The following is a 26,648-nucleotide window of genomic DNA, read 5'->3' as shown; positions in this document are numbered from 1 at the left end:
TTCCAAGGCTGCTCTGAAATGCTTCTTCCACACCCATTTCATTTGTCTGGCCTTCTCCTTCCATTGCTAAAATATTTTCCTTAATTCTTTTGTGTGTGTATTTTTCCTCTATTATTGAACTGTCATACACTTTCTAGGGAAGCAAGGAAAACAGAAATTCAGAAATGCAAATGGCCTAGAGCAGTGTTGGTCAATTCTTTGAAAGATTTTTAAAAAACATTAGACATGGCCAGTCTCTTCCCTCTAGATCAGTGGTTCTCAAACTGTGGGTCGAGACCCCTTTAGAGGTCGAACGACCCTTTCACAGGGGTCGCCTAAGACCATTCTGCATATCAGATATTTACATTACGATTCACAACAGTAGCAACATTACAGTTATGAAGTAGCAATGAAAATAATTTTATGGTTGGGTCACAACATGAGGAACTGTATTTAAAGGGCCAGAAGGTTGAGAACCACTGCTCTAGATTGTAATGTGATCAGTCTGTGGTGGGGACCATACAACAATACTTTGCAAAAGCTTCCAGGTTAGTCTAACCAGAGCTGAGAAGGCCTGGCCTCCAGGGATCTGTATGGATGGACTTGCTTCCTAGGCAAGCGTCCCTGCTGTTTGTTTGACTGACAGTGCATGGCGGCCAGGATGCTTCTGCAGCGCCAGATGCGCAGTATGTAATGAGGACTAAAGAAACTGGTGTTGAATATTTCAAAAACCAGTGACTAGTCTTTCCCACCACTGACACGTGTACCAGAAAGACCTTTTATCCCAGGCACAAAATACTTGCGTGCTCGAGATCTCTCTTTCTTCCTCTCTCCCTCCTCCCTCCATCCCAACCCCCCTCCATTTTCTCTTCTGTTTCTGTGACGACGGCCAGAAGAGGGCTGTTGGCAAGCCAGCCAGAGAGTCCTCACCAGGAACCAAACTAACTGGCACCTTGATCTTGGACTTCCTAGCCTGCAGAACTGAGAGAGTAGAAGAAAAGAAAACACTTGCCCAGAATCAGGTTCTTAACAAGCTTTTGCTCGTCCTCCTTCTTGTACTCCAGCATTCCTTGGAAATCCTTTTCTTTCCTGGGAATGTTGACTGGACGGATGGGTTCATCAATGATCTGTCCTGGGGATATGTTCTCCATCTGGCCCACTTCATGAGAAACAAAAAGGAGAAAAAAAGGTTTTCCAGGGAGAAAAGATGAGAAGGTTCCATGTTCCTATAATTTTAAATGATGAATTCTATAACAAAACAAAAAGTGCCATATTTGCCACTTAATTGTCCCCTTTTTATGTTATTATTTGTTTTTTTTCCAAGCAAATATATTTATTTTTTTAATTGTCCCTACTTTAATTACCTTTTCTGCTAAAATTGGCTGTAAATGGCAAAACTATATGGTGATGTCACTGACAGCCACCAGTGCTGGGTTACTATTAACGTCAGAGAACCTTACGTGATTCAAAAGCATTTTTCTTTGGGGAGGGGGAAGGGAGATAATAAATTTACTCTGTAATAAGGTTAAATGTTCCCAAAGTTAGTTTTAACTTCTTGGTTAATGAATTGTTATTAATCATAAATAGTTGAATATATTTAGACTTTAAATCACAGAAGGAAAAACATAATATTCTACAAAAAGGAAGAAAAACTGTAGATTTCCCTCACTTTCAGCTCTATGAATCTAGTCATTAAAGAAAAAGAAAACTGACTTTAAATCTATCATTGCAATCAGTTCAAACCACATGAGAGTTGGTAGGATAGTGTGTCTTCATACTGGTTGATGTGAAATGTTTTCTTTTTCACAGAGGCTTCCCAAGACAAAGACCTAACTTGCTCCCACCATCGCTTATTCCTAAAGAAATAACGAGCAGATAAAACCATCTCTATTTAATGTACCCAGTTTTTGTTTATCTGTTTCTAGTAAAGGGCTAACCATGAAGTTGCAACCATTAAAGCACAGCTAACCTGTTCAGAGGTTAAAAGTGGTCACTACTGTCAGCAGCTGCTGGAGAAGAATAATGCTAAGGATTCAAAAAGTCTCCAATATCACCTCAGAATTAAGACTAAATGGGAAATGCAAGAGAAGGTATGGGAACACAGGAGTTCGAGTCCTGTGGTGTTTGTGCAGACACATGCTAGTGAGCAGGCTGTGTTACCTGTAGGAAGGGGGCAGTTAAGAAACCTGTTCAGGTGAAGATTAATTTGAGTTCAGAGACCTGCAAACAAGATGCAGATCAGAGGCATCAGAAAGGTTAGTGCTGCTGACTGCACAAGGTGTCAGCATGCTCTCCTGTCACTCTGGGGCAATCCTGTGTTGGGTCTGGGAAGCCAGTTCCACAGGAAGAGGCTATGGGAGAGAATACCAACAGCTGTCAGAGCTCCTGCTGCAGCACCAAGACTAGCAGTGCTGAAGATGGCCACTGGCCATCAGAGGAGTGGCCGCACTGTGGTTGGATAAATCAGGGCTGTGGCACCTAGTGCTTCATGTGCATGGTGCAGTCTGGAAACCAAGGTAGCTGTGAAATGTGTGCCTCCACACAGAGATAGAAGATTCAAACTATTCAGTTTTACAAAATTATTTCTGGAGTCAGATTAAACATAACAGTGCCAGGATATTGAAATCTGTACAAAGAGGCCTTCATAGCTCACATACATGTTACATGCACAATACAAAAGAATAAAATCTCTGCTATCTAGATTACTAGTGGCTTTCAGCCAAAGAAATAACCCTAAGAGGGGAAATTGGGAGGAAATAGACTCAGCATATTAAGTTCATCAATAAATATACATATTTGGACTCCATATGATGTAAAGAGAATGAGAATGCTTTATACCTCCTTATTTCATCATACCTATGGTGCCATTGACTATGAAATACCATTATTTTATATAACACTAAAGGAGGAAAACAGTGCAATTAAGCTATAACCCATCAACAGTTGAAAGACACATCCTGATTTCAGAGATGTTAAAACGTCAAAAAGTGTGCACCTCTCAGAATTTATGAAATATGTTTTAAAAGAAAGCTTCAGTTTCCTTTTGCAAAATCTCTAACCAAGATATTTTTGGTTCTGTAGAAAATGTCAAAGACAAAATTTGCCATACTTTAATTAAAATTTTTCTCTCTGCCTTTGAATTCTCCCAAGAGATTTGAGTCTTTATAAAAACTCACAGATAGCCCTAACCAGTTTGGCTCAGTGGATAGAGCGTCGGCCTGTGGACTGAAGGGTCTCAGGTTCGATTCCGGTCAAGGGCACATGCCTGGGTTGCAGGTGTGATCCCCAATAGGAGATGTACAGAAGGCAGCTGATCAATGATTTTCTCTCATCATTGATGTTTCTATCACTCTCTCCCTCTCTGAAATCAATAAAAATAAATAAAATAAATAATAAATAAATTTTAAAAAACCTCACAGATAAAGTGTAGATGTCAGCCCTGGCTGGGTAGCTCAGTTGGCTAGAACGTCATTCTGATACACCAAGATTGTGGGTTCGATCCCCCATCAGGGCACATATAAGAATCAACCAATGAATGCATAAATAAGGGGGCCTCAAACTTTTTAAACAGGGGCCAGTTCACTGTCCCTCAGACTGTTGGAGGGCCGGACTATAGTTTAAAAAAAAACTATGAACAAATTCCTATGCACACAGCGGCAGCAAAAACACCCGGCAGGCTGGATAAATGTTTTCAGCGGGCTGCGGGCCATAGTTTGAGGACCCCTGGCATAAATAAATAAAACAACAAATCTATGTGTGTGTTTTCTCTCTCTCTCTCTCTCTCTCTCTCTCTCTCTTTCTAAAACAGCGATTCTCAACCTGTGGGTCGCGACCCCTTTAGGGGTCGAACGACCCTTTCACAGGGGTTGCCTAAGACCATCGGAAAACACATATATAATTACATATTGTTTTTGTGATTAATCACTATGCTTTAATTATGTTCCATTTGTAACAATGAAATTGGGGGTCACCACAACAGGAGGAACTGTATTAAAGTGTCGCGGCATTAGGAAGGTTAAGAACCACTGCTCTAAAACCAATCAATAAAAAAAAAATCTTTAAGAATATAACCTTGATTCACTTAGCAAATCATCTGCTATTAAAATAAAACGTAAACCCTTGTATGGCATCAGAAAAGCATGAAGTCTGAAAGAGAGAAGCCAGGACACCAGCCCAGTTTTCAAAGACAAAAGAGACTTTGGGGGATCATCCAGTCCAATGCTCCATCTAATATCGACCTCCTTCTAGAAAGACCTGAAGTGATCCCTATTTCTATCTCACAGATTCTTTTTACTAGAGGAAAAACATTCTTGAACCTTTTTGTCCTGGAAAAGGAAAGGACACTAGAACTTTTTGTTGTTGATGTTATTAATCCTCACCCGAGGATATTTTTCCATTGGTTTTTTAGAGAGTGGAAGGGAGATGGGAGATACACAAAGAGAGAAACATCGATGTGAGAGATACATCCTCATGCATCCTGACCAGGGATCAAGCCTGCAACCTTGGTACCTGCCCTTGACCAGAATCGAACCAGGGACCCTTCAGTCTGCCAGCCAATGCTCTATCCACTGAGCCAAACTGGCTAGGGCTAGAATTTTATTTCAATTTATTTTTTCTCACTTTGGTACCAGGAAGAGCTTGGTCACCGTTTAATTGAGGCAGTCAAATAAATTCCTATAAATAGAGAGATTCCGTTAGAAAATATGACACAAAGGAAAGAAGTCAGTGGTTCTCAGAAGACTTGGGTTCTAGTCCTAGTTTGGCCACTAACTGGATGAGTCTTTGGAAGTTAGTTATGGTTTCTGGGCCTCAATATTTTTCTTCCTATAATATGATTAACCCATTTCTGGAACTCTTTAAGGTCTAAATTCCTTGACTCCATGAAAACTGAGATGGAACACCCACTCCTGGATTAAAATATAACACAACGCAGATGAAATTTTGAAACACTTTCCATTTAGCTATGTAATTTCTGCTAAAATTACATGTTGATGTTTAAAAAAGTTTTCATTGGCTTCTACAAAAGTCTCCGTAATTAAATGTAACTCATAGAAGAAGGCAAGAACCTCCTATTTTAAACAAGAAGAACTTAAGTATACTATAATATACATTTTTAAAAATATACGAAGATTTCTATATATTAGAAGGTGCTTCGCTATACACGGTTGCCAGAATTTTCTGTATAATGGGGGGTAGGGGACAGAAAAAATGTTGGAGGAGCCTGTCACCTTTATTCTCTAATTCTGGGAGGTGGGGGAATACTGTTCTCAACAAGGGCCCAGATCAAATAAACTGATTTCATTTTACACTTTAGACATGCATCAGTTTTTCAACTTTTCTTAAGGATACTCTAATGATCTTTTTGTTTAATCTATGAATTGCCTCCTCAAGTGCTACTTACAGGTTTAAGAACATAGGTGGCAGGATAGTTTAACTGACTAGAAGATTTCTGATTAATAATGGCTTCAACTTGCTAGCATCTCGAAATATCCTAATCTATCTCTTTAATTAAAAAAATACATATCAAAGAAATCTGAGTAAAAACTTTAAGTGAAACCATTAGGAGTTTTAAAAAAATAATCTCACAAATTGATACCCTTGAAATCAGTTTCTTTCAAGCAAATACTCTGCAATCTAATTATCATCTCATGATATAATTAATGCAGAGTTAAGTGCAGAAATGTCCTGTGAATAATGGTTTTCAAAGTTCTGTCAACAGACATTTTATTTTTTAATCCTCACCCGAAGATATTTTTCCATTGATTTTTAGAGAGAGTGGAAGAGAAAGGGAAAGACAGAGAGAGAAATATCAATGTGAGTGGAACACATCAATTGGTTGCCTCCTGCACATGCCTGGACAAGGGCCCAGGCCAGGGAGGAGACTGCAACTGAGGTTATGTGCCCTTGACCTGGATCGAACCCAGGACCCTTTGGTCTGCAGGCTGATGCTCTATCCACTGACCCAAACCACCTAGGGCCAATAGACATTTTAGCCCATGTGTGTGATTTGGAGATTCAAAACTTTATTCCAATAGATCTGAATCAATAATGCTATAAGGATTATATATAAAATAAGACAGCCAAGTAATCTGATTTCTAAATAAATCTTTCAGCATTTGTATATCCAAGGGAATACAAAGTGAAAACCATAAGAGTTGAGTCAAGCTGTGATACATAGAGTGGGAGCCATAAGGTCTGTCTGGGTGATCAGGAAAGCATGCTCTTGAGGATGTGACACATGACTCTGATCTTCTCAAAGGATGAGCAGAACTTGCCCAAGAGAAACAGAAAGACCAACATGCCTGGCATGTTGGAGAATGAAAACCACAGAGTGGATCATGGTAGATTACTGTGACCATTCCCAGTGCTAGGGACTCTTCACCCTTGCCGGGGTTCTTGTCCCAGCATCAAGAAGGGTTCAGGAATCTGGAGAAGGGGCTGTGCGTAGATGACATAGGAATCCAGAGACTAATAAAGAGTCCGGAGATGAGATATAATTTTAAAAGGCATTGGGGGTCAGAGGAGCTTAGCTAAAGGAGCTAAGATCCAAGATCTCAAGTCTAAGGTCTTAGGTTCTCTCTGTCCCCAGGACCCCATGCTTTTTATTAACACAACTTGTCCTGAGGCAGAAATATACACTTCAAAGGGTATACAGAAACATTGTCAGAATGGGGGAATTAGCCTACGGCTGTTCAGGTGTTTGGCCAGTAGGAGGCAATAACGTATAGATTAAGATGCCCTTTAGCTGTCTGGCAGCCACAATCAGTTTCCTATTCAGGTTTGGGGAAATGCCTTTAGCCATTCCCAACAGGTGACTACATGTGTGACTCAACCCTGTTGAGTTCCCTAGTCTCATCGACCTGTTGATGAAACTCTTGAAATTATAACATGCTGGAATTGGTTTCCAGCAACCCTTCGAGGCAGAGCGACATTGAGAGGATAGAGAGATGGTCAAACAACACGGCATCATTTTTTTTTCAAAATGATCATAGTTTGCATAGATTTGAAAGCAGTTCCAAAGAATATCCCTAAATCTCTTGAACAATGAGCGTTGTTAGAATTTGGTTTTAGCCCTGATCACTGCTATATTCCTGGTACCTAGATAAATAATATGAAAAAAACACACACACAAATCCACAAGATGAGATTCATTTGTATATAATAATAATAACAACGGATATTTGATTCATTCTTTAGGTATTTTCCCATCCTCATCATATATAAATCATGAGATGTTTTAAAAAAATCTTATTTCTTTATAATCATTTTTTTTCTTATTTACTTCTCTTTTTATCTGCATTAGATGGTAAGTTCTTTGAGGATACAGACTCTGTCTTACTAATCTTAGTATCCCTAATACTAACAATAATAATAATAACTAAGTTATATATAGCATTTACTATGTGTCAGGAATTATAGTAATACAATACATATTAACTCATTTAATTTTTACAAACCATGTCAAGTACACAATTATCATTCCTATTAACAGGTGGGAAAACTGAGGTATTGAGAGGTTCAATAACTTGCCCAATATCAGATGACTAATAGTAGAAGGCCAGGATTTGCATCTAAAAGGCTTAGCTCCAGAATCCATGCTTTTAACCTAGCACAGTGCCTGGCATAGTAGTCACTGATATTTGTTGAATGGATTCTCTTGCTTTTAAATTTTTACTACAATGGAAAGCACATTTCCCCCCACCTCAAAATGGAAGTATCCACTACAGACACTAGGTTTGCTGAAAGTAATTTTTATCATCCTATTAGGACACTAGTATAGCACTACAAAACCAAGATTCAGCAATTGTTATAAAACATGTTTAAAATACCTTCTAGTTCACCAATTTTTTTAGCAAATACTTTCAGTTGTTTTTTCAGTTTCCGGACAGTCTTATCTTGTTTTTCAAGTTGTTCCATCAAATCCTAAAGGTCAAAATGAGAAATACAACAGAATGATCAAAATAGGTCTTCTAACATGCACAGAAGGAAAGCAGACACGAAATCATAGAAACAGCACTGTTAGTTTCACATAAAAGCTCCAGAAAAGCTCATCGGTGGAGCCACCACCTGGCTGAAACTGGCAGGCATGGGAAATGCAGCTATAATAAAAGCTGAATGTTAAAATACACGATGCAGTACAATCCTTTACAGCGTGACGGACAGCAGGTTCACTGGGGAGTCTTTTCCAGTAGACTCCATGTGGGCAAAACAATCAAATGCTCGTAAAATGTACCACTATTCCAGTGCACTGTTTTCTTAGAAAGGGGGAAGAGGCAAAATAAATTTTGATGAATGCACAAAATGTTTTGTGGAGAGTTTTAAGGACAGTTGAACTTGGGTAGGGGCTTTTGACTTTTGACTTCCATCACACTGCAAGCCTAGAGTCAGTAACAAACCAAACACGACAATGGACGCAGGACACTGGTAGAGGTGACACCACTGGCTGACAGACAGCTGTAGGGGAGAAACAGGTTTCATCAGAGTTTTTGCAGAGACCTCCTGGGGAGGAGCAGGCAGCCCCTGGGTTGCAGAGAGCTAGAAGTAGTGCAGAAAGCAACACAAAAGCACTCGTGAGTTTACATACAATCATCCGTTTGTAAAGTGAAATCCGATATGATTGATACTTCTTAGGGTCATCTGCATATAATTCCTCAAAATACTGAAAAAACAGGCATAATGGGTATTTGTTGTTCTCTGTGTTGTTGAGGGGAATGCTACCTCTCAGCAAAATCAATTTTTAAAATATTTTAAGATAAATAATGAAACTGTATCTACTGAAAGAGCTCTGATTTGTCATCTGCCATTGCCCTCTGATCTTTCTGGCACAGATAATTCCAGCTTTATATGCATACACATGTGCTGTCACATGCTCACAGGAAACAGGCCACAACCAGGATGCCATCGGTCAGCAGGGGAACAAAGTGGTGGTCGAGCCCCTGGGTAAGGCTGCTATTTCACTCCTTGGACCTGCTCACAAGCTGCTGCACTTTTTGTTGCCAGCAGTTGTGGCAAGAGTAGGGCAGGCAAATAGAATTAATGGCAATATGGGCGCTGTTGTTTGAAGGCAGAAAAGGCCGCCAAGAAGCTGTGTGCCTGCCTTCCCTGAAAGGCAGCATGGGAGGCCTGGGAAGCACGTTCACTAGCGGAGGAGGAAAACCTTCTGTTTGTGTCGGGGCAGGGGGGCGGGCGGGTTACTCGGGGCAGCAGTTCCAAGGCCTAAGCCTAGGTTCCCAGCTGTTTTAATATTCTGCTCACGTGTTTCCTAAAGAAATGCACAACTAACACTGAGAAACTACAATGATTTTGAAAAAGTGCATCACTCCCTGTGCTTAGGTTTGAATCCAGTCTCCTGAATTACCAGTGAGGCAGGAGAAGCGGCTGAGCTGCAAAGGATTTTCCTAAACCTCAGAAAAAATCATTAACTAGACTACCAGCTTAGAATTTGGGGGCTTAGTTTACTTTTGTATTAGTTATGCAAAATTATCATGAAAATGAATACGACAGACAAGGTTGCAAGGGAAATGCTTAATCAGCTTGATGAAAAAACTGGGAATCTGCACCCAGAAGCATCTTTACTTCACGGTTTCACCTCGTATTTGAAGACAATCATTTATAAGCAGAAAATTTATACACTGATCAATCGTTATTATATTATTTAGTATATTTATCAATTCTTAGGCATTTAAGCATTGTTAGTTAAACTTAAGCAACAATATACTTGAAAGTAATAAAAAGGCATTTCAGTCCATGATCTGGAAGATTTCCTCCCGGAAATCAGTGATGTTTCAGTCACCTTGGAAAGAGCCCAAACACTGCCCTCAGCCTTCCCCCAATTCCTACAATGGAGCCTCCCACATGTGTCCTCTGTCTTCGAGGGGACAGATGGGCTCTGAAAAGTACACCTGTGTGTTTTGCTTCTGATGAATATAAAAGACAGTTGGATAAATGACACTAGAAAACTATCTGTAACATAAATGATCACTAGTGGAGTAATGGAGGGATAATTCAGATTATTAAATCTTTAGAGAAAATCCAAACTATTTATTATAGATCATTAAAACCCTGAATTAAAGAGAAGAAAACAAAACACTACCAGCCTTAAACAGCTGTTCTCAAAACTAGGCTGACACTACAATCTAAATTTTATATAGAAACATGAAATCATTACTTTTCAATGGCCTTTCATTTACTAACTATATTATCAAATTTAAGTAGATTTTAAAAAATCTATTAATCTGTAATAAAAGTTATTTTGTGACTGAGAAAGAAATATTCTAGAAAATACTTTCTATGAAATAAAGAGAAAAGGAAAAGAAAAAAACTTCTCCCACTGTTCAGAATCTGGGGAGGGGGAAAAAAGACCTCATTTCATTGCCCACGTTCTGTTTAAAAGAATAAAAAATGTATAAACTTGCATACTGCTCTCTCTCCTCTATGACCTGGGAGCTCCATCCAATGTCAACCAAAAGTCCCCCTTTGGTTGTGCCAACTGCCTTGCAGACCATAGCTCTAACCCCCACTTGTCTGCTACAGATGGAGGCTGGGGTGGCCTCGGTGGCTGTTTGGGAACCACAGCTGAAAAAACATATAACCAACAGCCATATAACCAAGGGCAGAGAATGGCAGAGATTCTGCAGCGAAGTGGAAAAGAGGCCACGTGAGTTCTCGAGGATCTCAAGAGCCCAGCATGCAGCTGGTTGATACCTTCCAGACCCTCCAAGTGGAACTGAGAGAGCTCCTGTGAGAAACACTATCTGTGCACATGCCTTTTCCATTTCTGGAACAGAGACCTATTTCCTCACTCCATCTCTGCTGAGTTAGAGGGTGACGGTGTGGGCCCTGCAGAGCCAGGCCCTTACCAAGTTCTCGTTGGTCAGCCGGGTGATCTCGTGCTGCAGGCTGGCCTCGATGCGGGCCTCGGGGGGCAGCTGCAGGTTCTGGGCCAGCAGCTGCTGCTGCCGGTTGTTCTCTTCCTTCAGGTTCTGGATCTCCCCACGGAGGGCTTCGGCCTCGTTCTCATGGCTCCTCTTCTGCGACTGGAGCTGGGATTCCAGGAGCCTGAGGAGAAGCCACACGGGTAGGAAAGGGTGACGACACCAGAGGCCCTGCCTGGTGGGGCGAGGCTTCGTGCTCACTAGCAAGGGCAGGAAAAGCGGGGGCTCCAGTGTCTGCGCAACTTCTGACTTGATTAAAGTCAGGAAACTCAAGACCAGAACTGGACACGGTGCTCTCACGTTTGTATCTTTCTGAACCGTGGGCCCTGCTACGAATATAAAGTATTAAAGGCCCTGAGAAGCAGGAGAGTTTTAGCTCTTTTGAGGAATGATGAATAAAATCATCAATTAAAAGACAGCTTCAATCTGGCTGACTACAAACAAGCATTCAAGTTGGCAAAGACCATACCTTTGCCACAAAATAACTGCATTATGGATCCAAGATTACAAACAACTGATCTCATTAAGTATGACTTCAAGAATGTCAGCATTACTAATTTCAGGCAGAGGGTGTAACCAGGGTCCCCTTTTTACCTCCTACTCTTATCTGTGAAGAAAGGAACAGCTGAATGCTTCTCTGAAATATGTACAGATTTACCAAATCCAGACAGGTAGTTCTGAAATTTCATATACAAATATTTTAAATCTGTCATCTTCTTTCTCCCCATAAACTTCCCTATCAGTAAAAGAATCCTAACAGGACATGGTTTTAGATATTATTAACAGGACCAACAAAGTGGCTGCTGCTTCTCTGAGCAAACACTCAACTCAGCTATGCCCAGGCATCAGCAGTGAACACAGCAGAGAGAAATAGCATCCCCCCTTTACCATGCACCCCACATTCACCCCCTTTCTAAACACAAAACAAATTTACAGTTAGTAATGAATTAACATGAAGAAAGAAAGGACGTTCTTTTATTCTAATCCCCTTGGTTACCAACTGCTGGGCAACATTTATTGATGACATTGCAAGCAAACTGTTAAAAGCAGACTAAAAATATTTTAGTGAGTATAAAATTTCAAGAGGATTTGAGCCAATAACACCACAAAGTTAATGACAATGGTTTATGGTTAGAACAAACAAAGCAGAATAAGCAGGAGCCCCTTGAACAAACAGCATATTAGGTATTTTTCCAGCTTAATCACTAAAATTGTATTTTTATGAGATTTTTAGGACACAAACATCACTAGAGCAGAGGAGTATCTGTGTTAGAAAGGTGCTGCTGATTCAATTTTATTTGCTTCCCCCTAAACATATTTAACATGTTGAGTCTGGGTAATTATTCTGAACTGTAGCAATGCAGGAAACCCTCCTGATTTGCTGTTTCACAAATTGGACTTCACAATAACCACATAGAATGCCAAGTCAGACACTTAATACTGCCGATAAGCAGCATGGCAACAATATGTAGGAATGCAGCCATGCGTCCATTGGCATATATATCCTTTAGATTGATCATTATTCCAAACAAGAAGCTACTAAGTAATAGGTATTAATCTCTCCCCACAGTAGTTTGAGCTCTAGTTGAAAGGTTTTGGGGGTTTTTCCAACTCCTAGTGAAATATTCACAAATTTTAGTGTCTGAAGGGCAATCTAGATAGCACCTTTCACTTACGGGCAGCAACTCTTATTCATCATCTATTTCAGTTTTAACAGCATCTCTTACTAAAGAAGGTTTTTAGGAAGGTATTTAGTTGAATGCTCTAAGTTGTACTAAAATTTACTTAGGAAGACAATTAATGTACAAGAAATACGAAATTTAAAGCCAGGAGGCCACTGTTAGTAAGAAAAACAACAAATGAATAACATTGCATTTTGAGGAGACAAATATAACCTGTTGGCTTGTTTTAACCCTTCATAAACCAGCCACAGCTCTCCATCCTCATTCAACTCATGGTAATCCATAGCAGACGACCTTCCATGCAAAAGAAACAATGCAAAACACAAAGGATACAGGGTGGGAATGAGATGATGATGGTCAACAGCACCACATGATATTTCATATTGTTTTTGTTAATTACAGATAACTTAAGACATTATCACAAAAAATTATTTCTGGTTAATTTTCTTAAAAATGTGTAACATCTAATTGGGTAGAAAGTAAAACAAACAAATCAAGGATCTACAGCGATTTTTCCTGTAAAATAAGAAATGATTCAAAAGGTGAGAAAGAGGTTCTGTTTTTAACATTTTGTTGAGCTAGTAGAATAATCTTATATGTCACTTATTATATTCAAGACTAACCACGACAGTCACACACATATAATATGAAAACTGCAGTTATTGTCTTCGTGTGGCAATCTTCATAATCCATTTTAAAATGAAATTTTAAGTTTTATGGGTAGGATCTTGATTTGACTTAAAATAAAATCTGGTTTCCTAGTTTTAAAAAACTCTCATAGGAGAAACTTATAACTAAGAATATGTTCAAAGTTCTCAGCTTTTATACACAACTTTTAAAAGACTTTTTTCTTTGTCTAAAAATTAATTTTAAGGCCTGGGGACATTGTTTTTATATTAGTGATGTGACACATTTTATTAAAAGTATGTATACTAAGTAATAGGTATTAATAAATAATAAATAATAACGGCATGCTTGATTACAGGATTTCTTCTATCTAGGGTATTAAAATAATATACGTGAGTGTTTGCTAAGTGTCAGGTATTGTCTATAACTCCCGCATATATTATTTCACTTAGCTCTCCCAGTCACCAAAAAAACATCTTTTGCCACATTGCAGAGAAAGACTTGAGGCTTGGAAGTAAGATGCCTGTGGAGGCTATGCAGCTGGAAAGCAGTGGCCTCAGGGCTATCCGGCGTGAGCCCAGATTCTCAGTCCTTCAAGACTTCTGTGTTGATACGGTGTTTACATAAAACAAATTCCAGAGCATGTTCTATTTTTCACCCACCATCTCTCCTGGAAGAGTTGATCTATTTGCATGGTCTCAATTATAAATAGTATATGCTGATGACATCAACATTTATATTTCAGCCCACATATCTCTCCTGCTTTAGATCTATATTTCCAAATGCCTAATGGATTTCTCTCCTTGGATGTCTTCCTAGCTCTTTAAATTCAATATCTGTAAATCTACCAATCATCTCCACCCATACTTCCCTTCACCCCAGACCAGGATCACAAATGGCATCACCACATCCAACCAAGTATCCACAGCAGACACTTCAGAGTCATCCATCATGACCCCTATTCCTCACTGACACATCCAATAAAACACAAGGCTTTACTGACCTCATCTTCTTATGCATCTTTAAAGCGTCCCATTTCTCTCAATCCCAAATGCCACCAACTAAGTCAAAGTCACCGTTACATAGCCTCTTAACTGGTCTTTATGCTTTCAATCTTGTTCCACTACAATCTAGTCTCTAACATAAATGCCAGGGTTAGCTTTCTAAAATTCAAATCTCGTTATATTTTCCTACTTAAAATCTTTCAACAGCTCCCACTATCATTGGAGTGAAGTACAAATTCTCTAAGCTGTCTCCCAACAGCCCATAAATGCCATGCAAGTAAGGAATGCATTTACCTTGCTGACTGCTAATATTCCCAGTGTGTGGCACAGGGCCTGGCATTAAACAGGCATGCAATACATCTCTGGTAACTGAACAGCTCAGTGGATGAAGTAACAGCGTAATCCAGCTATTTTTATACGTACACAATCTTAGATAAAAGATATGTGCTATTTATATTTTACATTCATAAATTAAAATTCAAGTTTAACCAAATACTCTTATCCACATTTTCCACCCTTGCCCATAAAAGAAGATATTCTTTAGTTAGTGAAGTATTTCTATATGCCAATTGTGGTTATTATGCACCAGGAGACCCAGACTGCACACTGATAATAGAATCTCCAGAACTGCCTTTCTCTGTGGTCATCACTGGCCATATTCTTTAAAGCATGTAGCCTCTTTAGGTCCGAGTTCAATAGCACTAAGGCTCCGCTGGGAAGGGGGTGAGAAGAAGGCTGAGGGAATTCCAGAGACGAGCCTTTATTCTGTTACATAAACTCAGCTACAGAAAAAGCCTCAGAACGGTTCAGTCATTTAGTGATGGTGCAAATTCTGCATTCTCAGCCAGCTCACTTAAAGTTCTTAAGTGTAGAGTGACTGAGCTAAGTGCCATCTGCAATTTCACTCACATTTACAGTAAATGGAATAAAACCAGAGTTAGGATTTTCTTAGAACAACTTAGGGAACATGACAAAAATGTGGTCTCAAATGCAGGGTTCTGCCCTAGAAATTATGGAACCCTTAGAGAATTATATGGCTACCACTAATAAGATTTCAGATACTCCATCATTTCCCTTCACATTAAATTTAGATTACTGGAAGCTGCAGTTGCCCCTAACAACACTCACAAATAACCAGCCTGAATGAGAAATGAAAAGGGACTACCCAAGACAATCAACAGTGAGCAACTGGTTTTCTCCTCAAGGCTAAGACCTTAAAGATATAGACATATATATCCCCGTGAAGTTAAGAACATTTCCCCTGACACCTTTCATCAATAATGCTACCTTGTTATAAATGAGATTTTATTGAATATATTGAAAACCTTGGGTTCCCTTTGAAGGTTAGGTGATGTCTACTAAAGCAATGTATAAATATGTTGCCTTTTTGTACAAGAGGCTAAAAACCAAAGATCAATATGATTAAACCAAAATGGAATAAAAACAGTATCAACTTACCTGTTTGTTTCTTTCAAACCAATGTATGCTTGCGCTATTTCGCCTTTATCTTTCATTTTTTGTACATCTTCCAAAAGTACTGTGGCATCTGTCATTGTATTCTGAAGGGGAAATGACATAGTTCCACATGAAGAACCAAATCACAAGCTTTGGCCCACATACGACATATTCATGTGTTTATGTGCCCACCACAACTCTACCCCTCCAGACTCCAGAGGGCAGGGGGGCACAGGCAGTCAAGGGAAAGGGGAGCCGTCAGTCCTCCTCTTGAGAATCCTTAACATGCTGCTATGAACGTGGTGAGATTCCGAATACCACAGCCCTGTAAATAAAATTACTGACGGGCTATGTTGTTTTACATTATGTGTGTGTATATATATGTGTTTGTGTGTGTTGGGGGTGAATATATACTGTATATTCCATTATATAGTTCTAAGGCGCTCTTGACCGGTTATTGTTCTAATGCTGTATATACTATATGCTTTATACATATAAAATAGGTTTCATATGTTTTACTATATATATGTGTGTGTGTGTGTGTATATATATATATATGTATATATATATATATATATATATATATATAGTATAAATATATATACTTCAAAATATATACACAGCATTAGAATAAAAACCAGGCAAGAACACTGAGTATTTACTGAAATGGACAAAACTGTTCTTCCTACTACTTTTTAATCAGTTATAATAAAACATTTGTTATAGTAACACTTATAATATTATAATATCAGTTATAATAACACACTAAAAGTTGAACATAAAGCTCATTCTTCCATGAAAAACTCAGTACAAAGAGGTAGCATTCAGATGTATGCTTTACAAAATTAAAAGCTTTTCCTCACATCTTTAGATATATATATAAATGGGAAGAATTTAGCTCCTTATAAATATCTACCATCTGCTGTTATTCAATTCTTTTTCCTCTGTTACAGTATCACATGGTACATAAGCTTTTGAAATAAATACCTGGCAGGTCAGAATTACTAATGATCCTCTGTAATAAGAGCCCAGCGACCATACAGCAGAACAACCAGAACGACCGCCCGACCAGTCACTATGAGGTGCACTGACCAACTCTTGGTCCCTTTCCTTAGCCAGCAGGCTCCGATCACTGCCAATGGCAAATGGGGAACCGGGGTGGGTGGTGGGGGATGCGGGCAGTGCCAGGCCAAGACCCCCACCCCACTAGTCGCCCCACATACAGAGGGCGACTGGCGCCAGGGATGGGGCTGGTGAACAGGTGGGAACTGCCGACCTCTTGGTCCCTCCCCCGGCTGTCAGCCTCCCATCCCTCCCATCGCTGGATGGGGAATGGGGAAATGGGTGGGTGGTGGAAGGGGGCGGGGCCGGTTGTGGGCAGCTGGGAAAGATGGCCCTGATCACAGGCTAGGCCTAGGGACCGTACCCATGCACGATTTCATGCGTTGGGCCTCTAGTTTTATATAAAAAGAACTTTTCTGTTAAACCTTTTTACTTCCTTTTTATTTTTCCTTTATAGTCTAATGATATAGTTTAAGTTGGCCCCTTGAGTGTGGCTCTTCCTAAGCCTTAGGAGTACCCTAATTAAGTTAGCAACAATGTACCTACCTATATAGTTTAAGTTTTAAAAATCTGGCTCTCAAAAGAAATTTCAATCGTTGTACTGTTGATATTTGGCTCTGTTGACTAATGAGTTTGCCGACCACTGGTCTAATCTGTCTGAAAACCACTGTAATTTCAAAATTTTGCTTCTACTCAGTTATTCTCTTATCTCTCCTAAACCAAAGCAAAAACGCACAATAACAACCACTGTTTTATAGTCTCTAAAGAAGAATACACTTTAGAATCCAAGGGGCCATCCTATTTGTCTAAATAGTACATATCTGATCCTTTCGTCCAAGTTTGCTTCAGCCAGATCTCACAATGCAGTGGCACTCATAGAATACACTTCAAATACCAGGATCTTAGATAACTTGAATGCCAACTAGAGGCCTACCAATACTTGCTTTTGAATGTCAGTGTTTATTAGAAGCATCTTTAAAAAAAAAAATCCCACTTTTCTCCTAAAGCTGTTCTTTTGTAAGAGTTTATAAATGTATCCTTAGCGAAGACCAAACAGAATCTGATAAAAGCTATTAACAAAAGCTTATATTTTATTACATTTTAAACATCTTTTCCAGAAACACCACATACAGCATTTCTTTAGCTATTTTTATAAATATTTTAGCACACATATCATAGAAAATTTCCTTTTTCAAGAAAACTTTTTCTGAAAGGAGAAAATCTTTCTATACTACAAAGGGCCATACTCAGATTTTTAATTTTTAAGTAATAACTCTCAAAGGCCCAGGCTCTACAATGCTACATGTATTCTCTGATATCTGAGGACCTATTATAGAATGTGGTTTTGAACTTTTCGTAAATTAGGTAAGTTGATCTAATTAACTAATGCAGAGGAAAGCTGGGCCTCTTAGTGTGTTGCTGTGCTGAACCAGGCCTCTTAGTGTGTTGCCAATCCTTCCCCCATCTGGCCTAACTTAGCTAAGAAGTGGTGGCTGGGGCATGGGATCAGACTTAGATTGCCAGGGTTAGCAATCTAGTGTCTCCCCTGAGCCAGTGACCAGAAGGCCTGAAAGGGTTGAACCCTGTAGGAAAATCCCACCCTTCCCAGGTGTGCTCAGCAACTCAGGCTCCTCTTCACCCTCAGATCCATAGCTGGTAGACATATGAACACGGGAGATCCCCCAAGTTAAGGGGTCCCCTCCCCACCCCCGTGGATGGCCTACAACTACCACAGTGAGGCACAGAGCTGGCTGAGAATTAGAAGTCAGGGAGGCCTCTCTGTGAGCCAGACCGGAAACTACTATTATCCACGTTTTCCCACTGACTTCCCAAATATAAAAATAGACTTGGTGGCCAAAAAGCATCAATTGCATACATTAGGGGATATTTGTAAACTAAAATTAGGATTTAATAGTATATACTAAAAATTTTATAATTACCTTGTCATCCTGGAAATCCCAAGTTGGCAAGCACAAAAAACAAATGGAGAAAACAATAAACCCTTACTTCCATAAATAAATTCTATCATTGAGTCTCCATCATAACAAATAAGAGCTAACTATAAAAAATAACCATGAATTGTTTCCCTAAAACTAACTCAACAGATAAATACATATTCATGAAACTGACATGAGGTGGACATTAACATGTTTTTATGTGGCGGCAAGTCTTAATTCTCAGGAACAAGTGCTTGAAATTCTTTTTGTATTTTTTTATTGTATAGTATTTTTAGTATGTGAAAGAACAACCCTCTTGTTAGAGTACATGGGTAATTCTCTCCCAGTGTCTGTGATTACAGTGAAGCCTCCTAGAATACTCGTGGGGGTGGAGCAGACACACTAGACCTGGCTGGGCTGGATCTTTACCTTGCTCACTGGGTGTCACCACTGTCCTGAAAAGAAGTTGTGACATATGTGTTTATGACTAGAAACTGAGTGGAGTGAACAGCCCTGGGGTATTTGAAAGGTCTCAATCAGCATCATGGGCATTTTTCCCAGGAGAGGACAAGCTGCTACCATGTGTAAGCTGGAAACTCAGAGAGCAGAAACCTCGATTAGACAGGGCCAGCCCATTAGAGGCTGACAAGCAGTTGTCACGTGGGGTATGTGAGCTGGGTAAGTGAGGGTGTGTGATCCCAGAACTCTGTGCTCTGTTAGCTAGGTTGTTTTTATGCGCCTTAGTTCATTTTTCTTTTCCTTTCCCGTAACTTAATTGAAGTTTCCTATGAGAATACCAATTTGTCACAAGGGAACCAGAAGAAGGAATCCCGATTGTGGACTCTGCTCCAGCTAGCAGGCAGAGGGGAGTACTTGTTTCTTCAGTGGTCGTCAGCCCAGGGAAGGCGAGATGTACATACAGGGCCACGCCCAAGGACAGACTCCCCATCTCCAAGTTCACATTTCAGACTTAAGGGGTTTGTGATTTGTTTTGAAATAAGGAAGGTCATTTCTTCATATAACTCCATTTGTTACTGGGATTTTCCAGAATTTTATATATTCTGGACCAATGTTAATCCTTGGTGAGAGTTGCCATTATCAAATCCATATCTATGTGCAAGGTTCGGTATCTCAGCCACCTGCACAACTACCATTTCTAAGAGAAGCACTCTCACATCTTTCAAGCACCCAGCTCATCATATATCACAGTCATATTTCATTTGGCATGTCTCGCCGTTGGGATAGTTGATTGCCTCAAGCCTTGGTAACACTTTGCTGCATGAACACGGGCAGGGACATACGTCAGGCTTTAAGGTGATTAATCAGATAATTTTTATCTGATGGCACATGACAAAAGGGCCCATTTCTGATCAGCACATGGTCTCAAAATACCCGAGGGCAGGAAAGGACTTCAGAGGGCCATCTCTATCTTCCAGCATGGTCCTTTCCGCTGCCTCACTAACCACAGCCCTCCCACTGGGACAGCTCCCCCAGTAAACACAACTCCCTGAAGTGAGCAGAAATCTCCATGCAACTTCCACCACTGATCTCCTTTCTAATTTCTCCATGTTACCTTCCCAGTGAAACAGGCTACCTTCAACAAATAATTTTAAAGTCGTTCATGCCTTCCCACAGCAAGACAATTTATGGATCTGTGTACTTAATAGCATTTTATTTTTTTATCAAAATTTATTGTGGCCAAATTACTATAAAAAATAACTTTAAAAGCACTTGGCTCATGAGTGAGAGATGAGACTGAATACCATTTGGGATTTCACGTGCTTTTTGCTCACTCCAATTGACATTTGCAATAGTTTTAAAATAACACTGCGATTTTAAAAAATTATAATATCCTCATTTAGACTAAAAATGCTCTTAAGTGTTTCCTTCATTATACATTGGACGGAACAGATAGACAGAAGCAGAGGCCAGTCCCCCAACACCCTCCTTAGCCACTTGCTTGTGCTTACCTTGGGTTGGATGGCCTCTTTCTGGCTCACCAGCTGAGACCTCAAGATGAGGACCTCCTCCTTGCGCACATCGAGCTCCTCACTCACAGAGGTCAGCTGCTCCATGAGAACACGGTATGCTGGTGCCCCCGGAGCGGTCACCTCTGGGGCGCTTTTCTCACTAAGGGCTTTGCGTAACTCATTTAGCTCATTTTTCAGTTTTTTGTTTTCTGATTCTAGTTCTTGTCGCTGTATAAATAGACAAAGAATAGTTCATTGCTGTCATCCTCAACTTTACATTGGAATATTCACCTTCCCCGAAGATGGTAGAAGAATTCTGCTCGAAAAGACTGTCAGAGCTACCCTAATGAATGGCTTCCCAGGTTCTACTGGGAACTCTACTCCGAAAATTCAGGAAGTCTGACATCAAGTAGAATTGAGCAAGGTGAATGGTAGTTTGCTTCATCAACCTAAATTCCAGAGTCGAATTTATTCCAAGCCTGCCCAGGGTGTGTTCCCAGGCCTGGCAACTGCTGAGTTCCAAGGGGCGAGTTTAGCCCAGTTCTAGGAAGCCCAGTTTTGTTTGTAGGAAAATAAATGCAAGGGTAACTATGAGAGCCCAGCTAGTCAGGTTATTTCCAATGAAGAGTTCAAATGAGTGGCTCCCTGAAAGAAGAGGAACATCTTTTCATCTCCTTTGTAAAACAGAATGAAAAGACCACTGAAATCTCAGGCTTTTAACTTCAAGTAAAAAAAATTACCACATCACCTAAACTAATCAAATTCTTAGTATTTTGATGAAAACAAATAATTTTTTAAAAAAAAATATGGAAAGTTCCATGAGTTTGCATGTCATCCTTGCACAGGGGCCATGCTAGTCTCTGTATTGTTCCAATTTTAGTATGTGTGCTGCCGAAGCAAGCACAGATATATCTTTTTCACACTTCTTTCCTGTGTGACATGCTTATGAAGTTGCTGGCAGAGTTCTGAGAGGTGGGAGGAAGGATGGGCCACCTCCTCCTTCACCATCCAGATGGACGCACACATCCTTTACACTCGCACATACCACCAGCCATCTGAATGCAGCAAGATGCTGCCCTCTGCACACCCTGCTCCGGCAATGGCAATGGGAGCCCAGAATAGAGTTCTCACATCTACACTAATAAAAGAGAAACATGGTAATTGGCGTACGACCACTACCCTTCCCATTGGCTAATTAGCGAGATATGCAAATTAATCACCAGCCAAGATGGCGGTTAACTGTCAACAAAGATGGCGGTTAATTTGCATATGTAGGCACAATGCAGGGAGGCAAAATGGAAAGCACAGAAGAAGCCCCCTGGCACTCCCAGGGGGGAGCTAAGAGCCCGGGGGGCAGGGCAAAGGCGTAAGGCCCGGGCGGGGGTGGAGCCCATGATCTTGGGAGGCTGCAGCTGCGGGGGTCCCCTGCCCGGGCCTAATGCCTTGGCCAGAGGCATTAGGTCTGGGCAGGAGCAGTGCCAGCGATCATGGGGAGCAGGGGCACAGTCGCTGATGGTGGGAGCTTGGGGTCCCCTGCCCAGTCCTAATGCCTTGGCCACAGGCGTTAGGCCTGGGAAGGGGTGGAGCAGGAGGTCCCTTGGAGAGCTGTGGGTCTCCTGCCCAGGCCTAATGCCTGGGCGAGAGGCATTAGGGCGGAGAGGTCAATTGCAGGGAGCAGGGGCCGAGTTGACGATGGTGGGGAGCTGGGGGTCTCTTGCCCAGGCCTAATGCCTTGGCCAGAGGTGTTAGGCGTGAGCATGGGCAGAGCCAGCGATCATGAGCAGGGGCAGCGTGGGCGATCGTAGGGAGCTGGGGGTCCCCTGCCCACCCTGATCTGGGACACCCTTCAGGGCAAACCAGCTGGCTCCCACCCGTGCACCAGGCTTCTATCCTATATAATAAAAGGGTAATGTGCACATGCAATTTTTTTCCCCAAATATATTTTATTGATTTTTTACAGAGAGGAAGGGAGAGGGATAGAGAGTCAGAAACATCGATGAGAGCAAAACTTCGATCAGCTGCCTCCTGCACACCCCCTACTGGGGATGTGTACGCAACCAGAGTACATGCCCTTGACGAGAATTGAACCTGGGACCCTTCAGTCCGCAGGCCGATGCTCTATCCACTGAGCCAAACCCGTTAGGGCGGTAATGTGCAAATTGACCCTAACAGCAGAACGACTGGGAATGACTGGTCACTATGACACACACTGACCACCAGGGGGCAGATGCTCAATGCAGGAGCTGCCCCCTGGTAGTCAGTGCACTTCCACAGGGGGAGCTCTGCTCAGCCACAAGCCAGGCTGAAGGCATCACATTGGCGATGGTGGGAGCCTCTCCTGCCTCCTCAGCAGCTCTGTGGATGTTCAACTGCAGCTTTGGCCCGCTGGCAAGTGGACATCCCCCAAGGGATGTATCACTGCCAGCTTAGGCACAATCCCCCGGGGAGCAGGCCTAAGCCAGCAGGTGGACATCCCTGGAGGGGTCCCAGACTGCCGAGAGGGCACAGGCTGGGCTGAGGGACCCCCGAGTGCACAAATTTTTGTGCACGGGGCCTCTAGTTAAACTATATTTACAGGCACTAGAATGCACATGTCACAGAATGCCAGTTGAGAAACAGTGAAGTAGACAGTCATTGAAAAGCACCATGTTTACACCTGAAACTAATACAAAATAATATTGAATGTGAAATGTAATTGAAAAAATGTTTAAATAAATAAAAGCACCATGATGACTTATTTAGCACATGAGATAAGGCCTTATGATAGTGGACATGAAGTACTTCTGTATAAAGATAAAATATTTTATTGCTTTTTTTCCAGAGGCAATCTTGTGCTTGTAGCACCATATCAGACTTTTTAACCTGTTTTAGTAAAATTATTTAGCCTTTTTTTCCTAGTTAAGAATAAGTAACCTCTTCTTTCATGAATTAGTTCATCCTTATGTGAAAAAGAATGTTCCTTCCTATCCCATCTCCCACAACTGGTATTCAGATGTGCATTTCTCATTTCTGCAACAGAAAGCACGGCTGTCTTTACTGTGACAGCCATGTCTACGCTCTGATGCACTGTTTCCTAAGTTTCCTCGTGCATCAAGACCGCTTGGAGGACAGGTGCAGGGCCCACCCACAGAGTTTCCAATTCCATAGGTCTGGGGTGAGGCCCACAATTAGCATTTCCAAGTCACAGGCTGATGTTGATGCTCCTGTTCCAGGAACAACATTCTGAGAAACACTCAAGCTAATACTTGGGAACTTTGTGATCCAGGCTTCTTCATACACAGAGGATGTCTTCATTTGTTCATTTTTGTGTGAGGTAGGCAGAGTGAGCAGAGCTAGAGATCAGATTCCTAACCCCATTCCTCTGACCTGTCCCGTCCCATCCCATCAGGTTCTGGTCTTCTGGACAGCAGGCAATGGAAGTAGGAATAACAGAGGTGCCCACCTGCTGCCACCCATTTCTCCTTCCACAAATATAAATACTACTCAAGTAGTGCTTTTACTCCAAGAGCAAGAGATCCATTTCTATTGTAATTAGAAAGGGTAAAAGGGTCTTTTAGGGTATTTTAAAAGTAAACACTATATATATTTAAAATTAGTTTTCAAACAAATAATGATAGGAACCTAAGATGTTTAGAAAGTTTCCTTAGCCTGGCCAGCATGGCTCAGTGGTTGAGCGTCACCAGGGGGTCACAGTTTGATTCCCGGTCAGGGCACATGCACTGGTTGTGGGCTCAATTCCCAGTGGGGGGTGTGCAGGAGGCAGCCAATCCATGATTCTCTCTCATCATTGATGTTTCTATCTCTCTCCCCTCTCCCTTCCTCTCTGAAATAAATAAAAATACATATTTTTTAAACACACACACACACACAAAACACACACGGAAGTTTCCTTAGTCTGGAGACCTGGATTCAAGATCAGACTCTACCACCTATGACTATATCTCTTAACTTCTAACTAAGCCTCAGAGTACTAATATTTAAAAATAAAAAACTTATGTCAGAAGTTGTGACAATGACTAAATAAGATGAGGTGTAGGAAAAACTTTTCAAACTAAAAATACAGGTATTATTAGTCAAGCGTTTTTTAAATATTAGTTTAAAAATTCTATCTTTTCAAGAAAAAGGAATAAAACATTAATGCCATATGAGGTTAACTAGGTATCAACTAAATTATATTAACAGTTTATTAAAAATGTTATGGATTTTTTACTTTTGAAAATTAAAAATAAAATTTATTTTCATAATTTCAAAAAAAAAAAATTCTATCTTCCGGGGAAGGAGCTGATAAGAGTGTGGGTTTGGGCACAGGAAATGACAGGCATTCTCTGCACCAAGATGCCACACAGCCTGGAGAGGAAGCAGTAATTGCAGTTCTGGACAGTGGGAAGTGGAAAATCCAAAGGACAGGGGCCTATTAATGAGCATAATTTAAGTTCCAAATCGCAGTATTAGGGAAAAATATATCAGGACTAGACTTGAAGTAATATTACTGATAAAGAAAAAATATTCAGGACAGCTTAGAGAGACCCTAGGAAATCTCAAATATACATAAAGCCTTTAAAATAATGAGTTTCCTTATGCTATTTTGTGGCTTTTCTCACTTTTAGTTTTGTTTTAATCATAAACCTTACTATAATTTTCCACCCTAGACTATAATTTAAAAAAGCAGAAAATAGTAAAATTTTGACATAGGCAGAAAATATCTGAGAAAAATAAATTTAAGACGAAAATATTAATTAACAATCTAGAAAACTTCTGAAGCTGGGGTGTTTTGAGAGCTGTCAGCTTGATAGCTCAGACACTGCAGGGCTCAAAAGGTTCTCATTCTGGAAACCAGAGAGGCTGGGGCTGGGAGCAGGTGTGTGTGTGTGTGTGTGTGTGTGTGTGTGTGTGTGTGTGTGTCAGGGGGCAGGGGGGGTGAAAGGGGGAGACACAGCCTGCTCTCTATCAAGGAATGGATTCTTCCCCACCCACCCCTAAACTCCAACTCCTGTGTTACCAAGGTGCTTTGTATGCCAGGAACTACCGCTCCCAATCCAGTGCCAGTCGCCTGTCCGAATGCTCTGGGACACACAGTGGCAGCTTATTACTGTCCAGTTAGACGTTGCCTTTAAACATTAAGAAGATACAATTTTCCACCTTTATCCCTTTCCTCCCAACTGTTGTAGTTGTTTTTTAAAAAATAAGTTAGAGTATGTTTCTACTCTACAAACTAATGCCTAGCAGTCTTTCTCTACAAACACATAGTTTCAGTGGGGTTTGGGGGTTTGAAGCCAGAGATACCAATGTTCAAATCCTGTTTCTTGTAAGTTTCCAGTGGGGTGAGCTTAGGGGAGTTATTTATATCTCTTAGCTTCGATTTTCTTATCTATAAAATGGGAACTAAAATACTGACTTGCAGGACTGTTGTAAGAATTAGAGCTGATACGTAAAATACCTGTATTTTAAAAATGATGATAATGATAATAGCCAACATTTGTTGGATACTATTAAAAACAGCACTGAGCACTATTCTAACCAATTTACATGGATTAGTTCACATAATCCTCATAAGAGTCCTATAAGATAAATATTACCAATATGCCCATATTATAGAAAACGGAGGCACAGGAAGGATACATGACTTGCACACAGCCATATAGTGGTGGATTTAGCATCTGAACCCAGGCAGATGCTAGAGTCCATGTCCTTTACTACCTTCTACAGCCTCAAATTTTAGCTACTGGTCCTGTTTCTATTTAGACTGAACTCCATTTTGTACAGAATAGAACCTATAAAAGGAAGTAATACAAGGCCAGAAGTAAAGCCGCATAAAACTTAAGCTAGGGCCTCAGGTGCCCTGAAACATATTCTCCGAGAAAAAGAGAGGCTCTCAGCAGATCTCTATGTCAGGTCTTGGGCAGAAATATTCCATTACCTTGAGTGACTCATATTCCAGTTCTGCACCTCTAATTTGTGGCCGTTCTTCTTCCTAAGGAAAAGATAAATTAGAAATTTT

At 40.7% G+C, this 26,648-nt stretch overlaps 1 protein-coding gene and 1 non-coding gene across 5 annotated transcripts in view; both read right to left on the bottom strand.

Annotated features, from left to right (window-relative positions):
* Nucleotides 1-26,648, bottom strand: part of MYO5A (myosin VA) — a 200,417-nt gene that overhangs the window by 18,638 nt on the left and 155,131 nt on the right. Inside the window, exons 27-34 of one of the 4 annotated variants that reach the window (XM_070422631.1) lie at nt 26,568-26,621; nt 20,651-20,878; nt 15,685-15,785; nt 12,809-12,889; nt 10,839-11,037; nt 8,564-8,638; nt 7,809-7,902; nt 992-1,138 (exon numbers count right to left, since the gene is read on the bottom strand). In XM_070422631.1, coding sequence (XP_070278732.1) covers nt 992-1,138; nt 7,809-7,902; nt 8,564-8,638; nt 10,839-11,037; nt 12,809-12,889; nt 15,685-15,785; nt 20,651-20,878; nt 26,568-26,621 — 979 coding nt within the window. The remainder of the gene's footprint in view (nt 1-991; nt 1,139-7,808; nt 7,903-8,563; nt 8,639-10,838; nt 11,038-12,808; nt 12,890-15,684; nt 15,786-20,650; nt 20,879-26,567; nt 26,622-26,648) is intronic. The other 3 variants (XM_070422640.1, XM_070422648.1, XM_070422658.1) reach the window with 3 other exon arrangements.
* LOC139000025 (U6 spliceosomal RNA) lies at nt 21,451-21,554 on the bottom strand. Its single transcript, XR_011469509.1, has one exon. It is a non-coding gene; the product is annotated as a U6 spliceosomal RNA (small nuclear RNA).

The sequence above is a fragment of the Myotis yumanensis genome, unplaced genomic scaffold (genome assembly GCF_028538775.1).
Source record: "Myotis yumanensis isolate MYYU_CA2020_CCGP unplaced genomic scaffold, mMyoYum1.0.hap1 SCAF_1, whole genome shotgun sequence".
Lineage (NCBI taxonomy): Eukaryota > Metazoa > Chordata > Mammalia > Chiroptera > Vespertilionidae > Myotis > Myotis yumanensis.
This window is presented reverse-complemented; position numbering and strand designations above follow the sequence as displayed.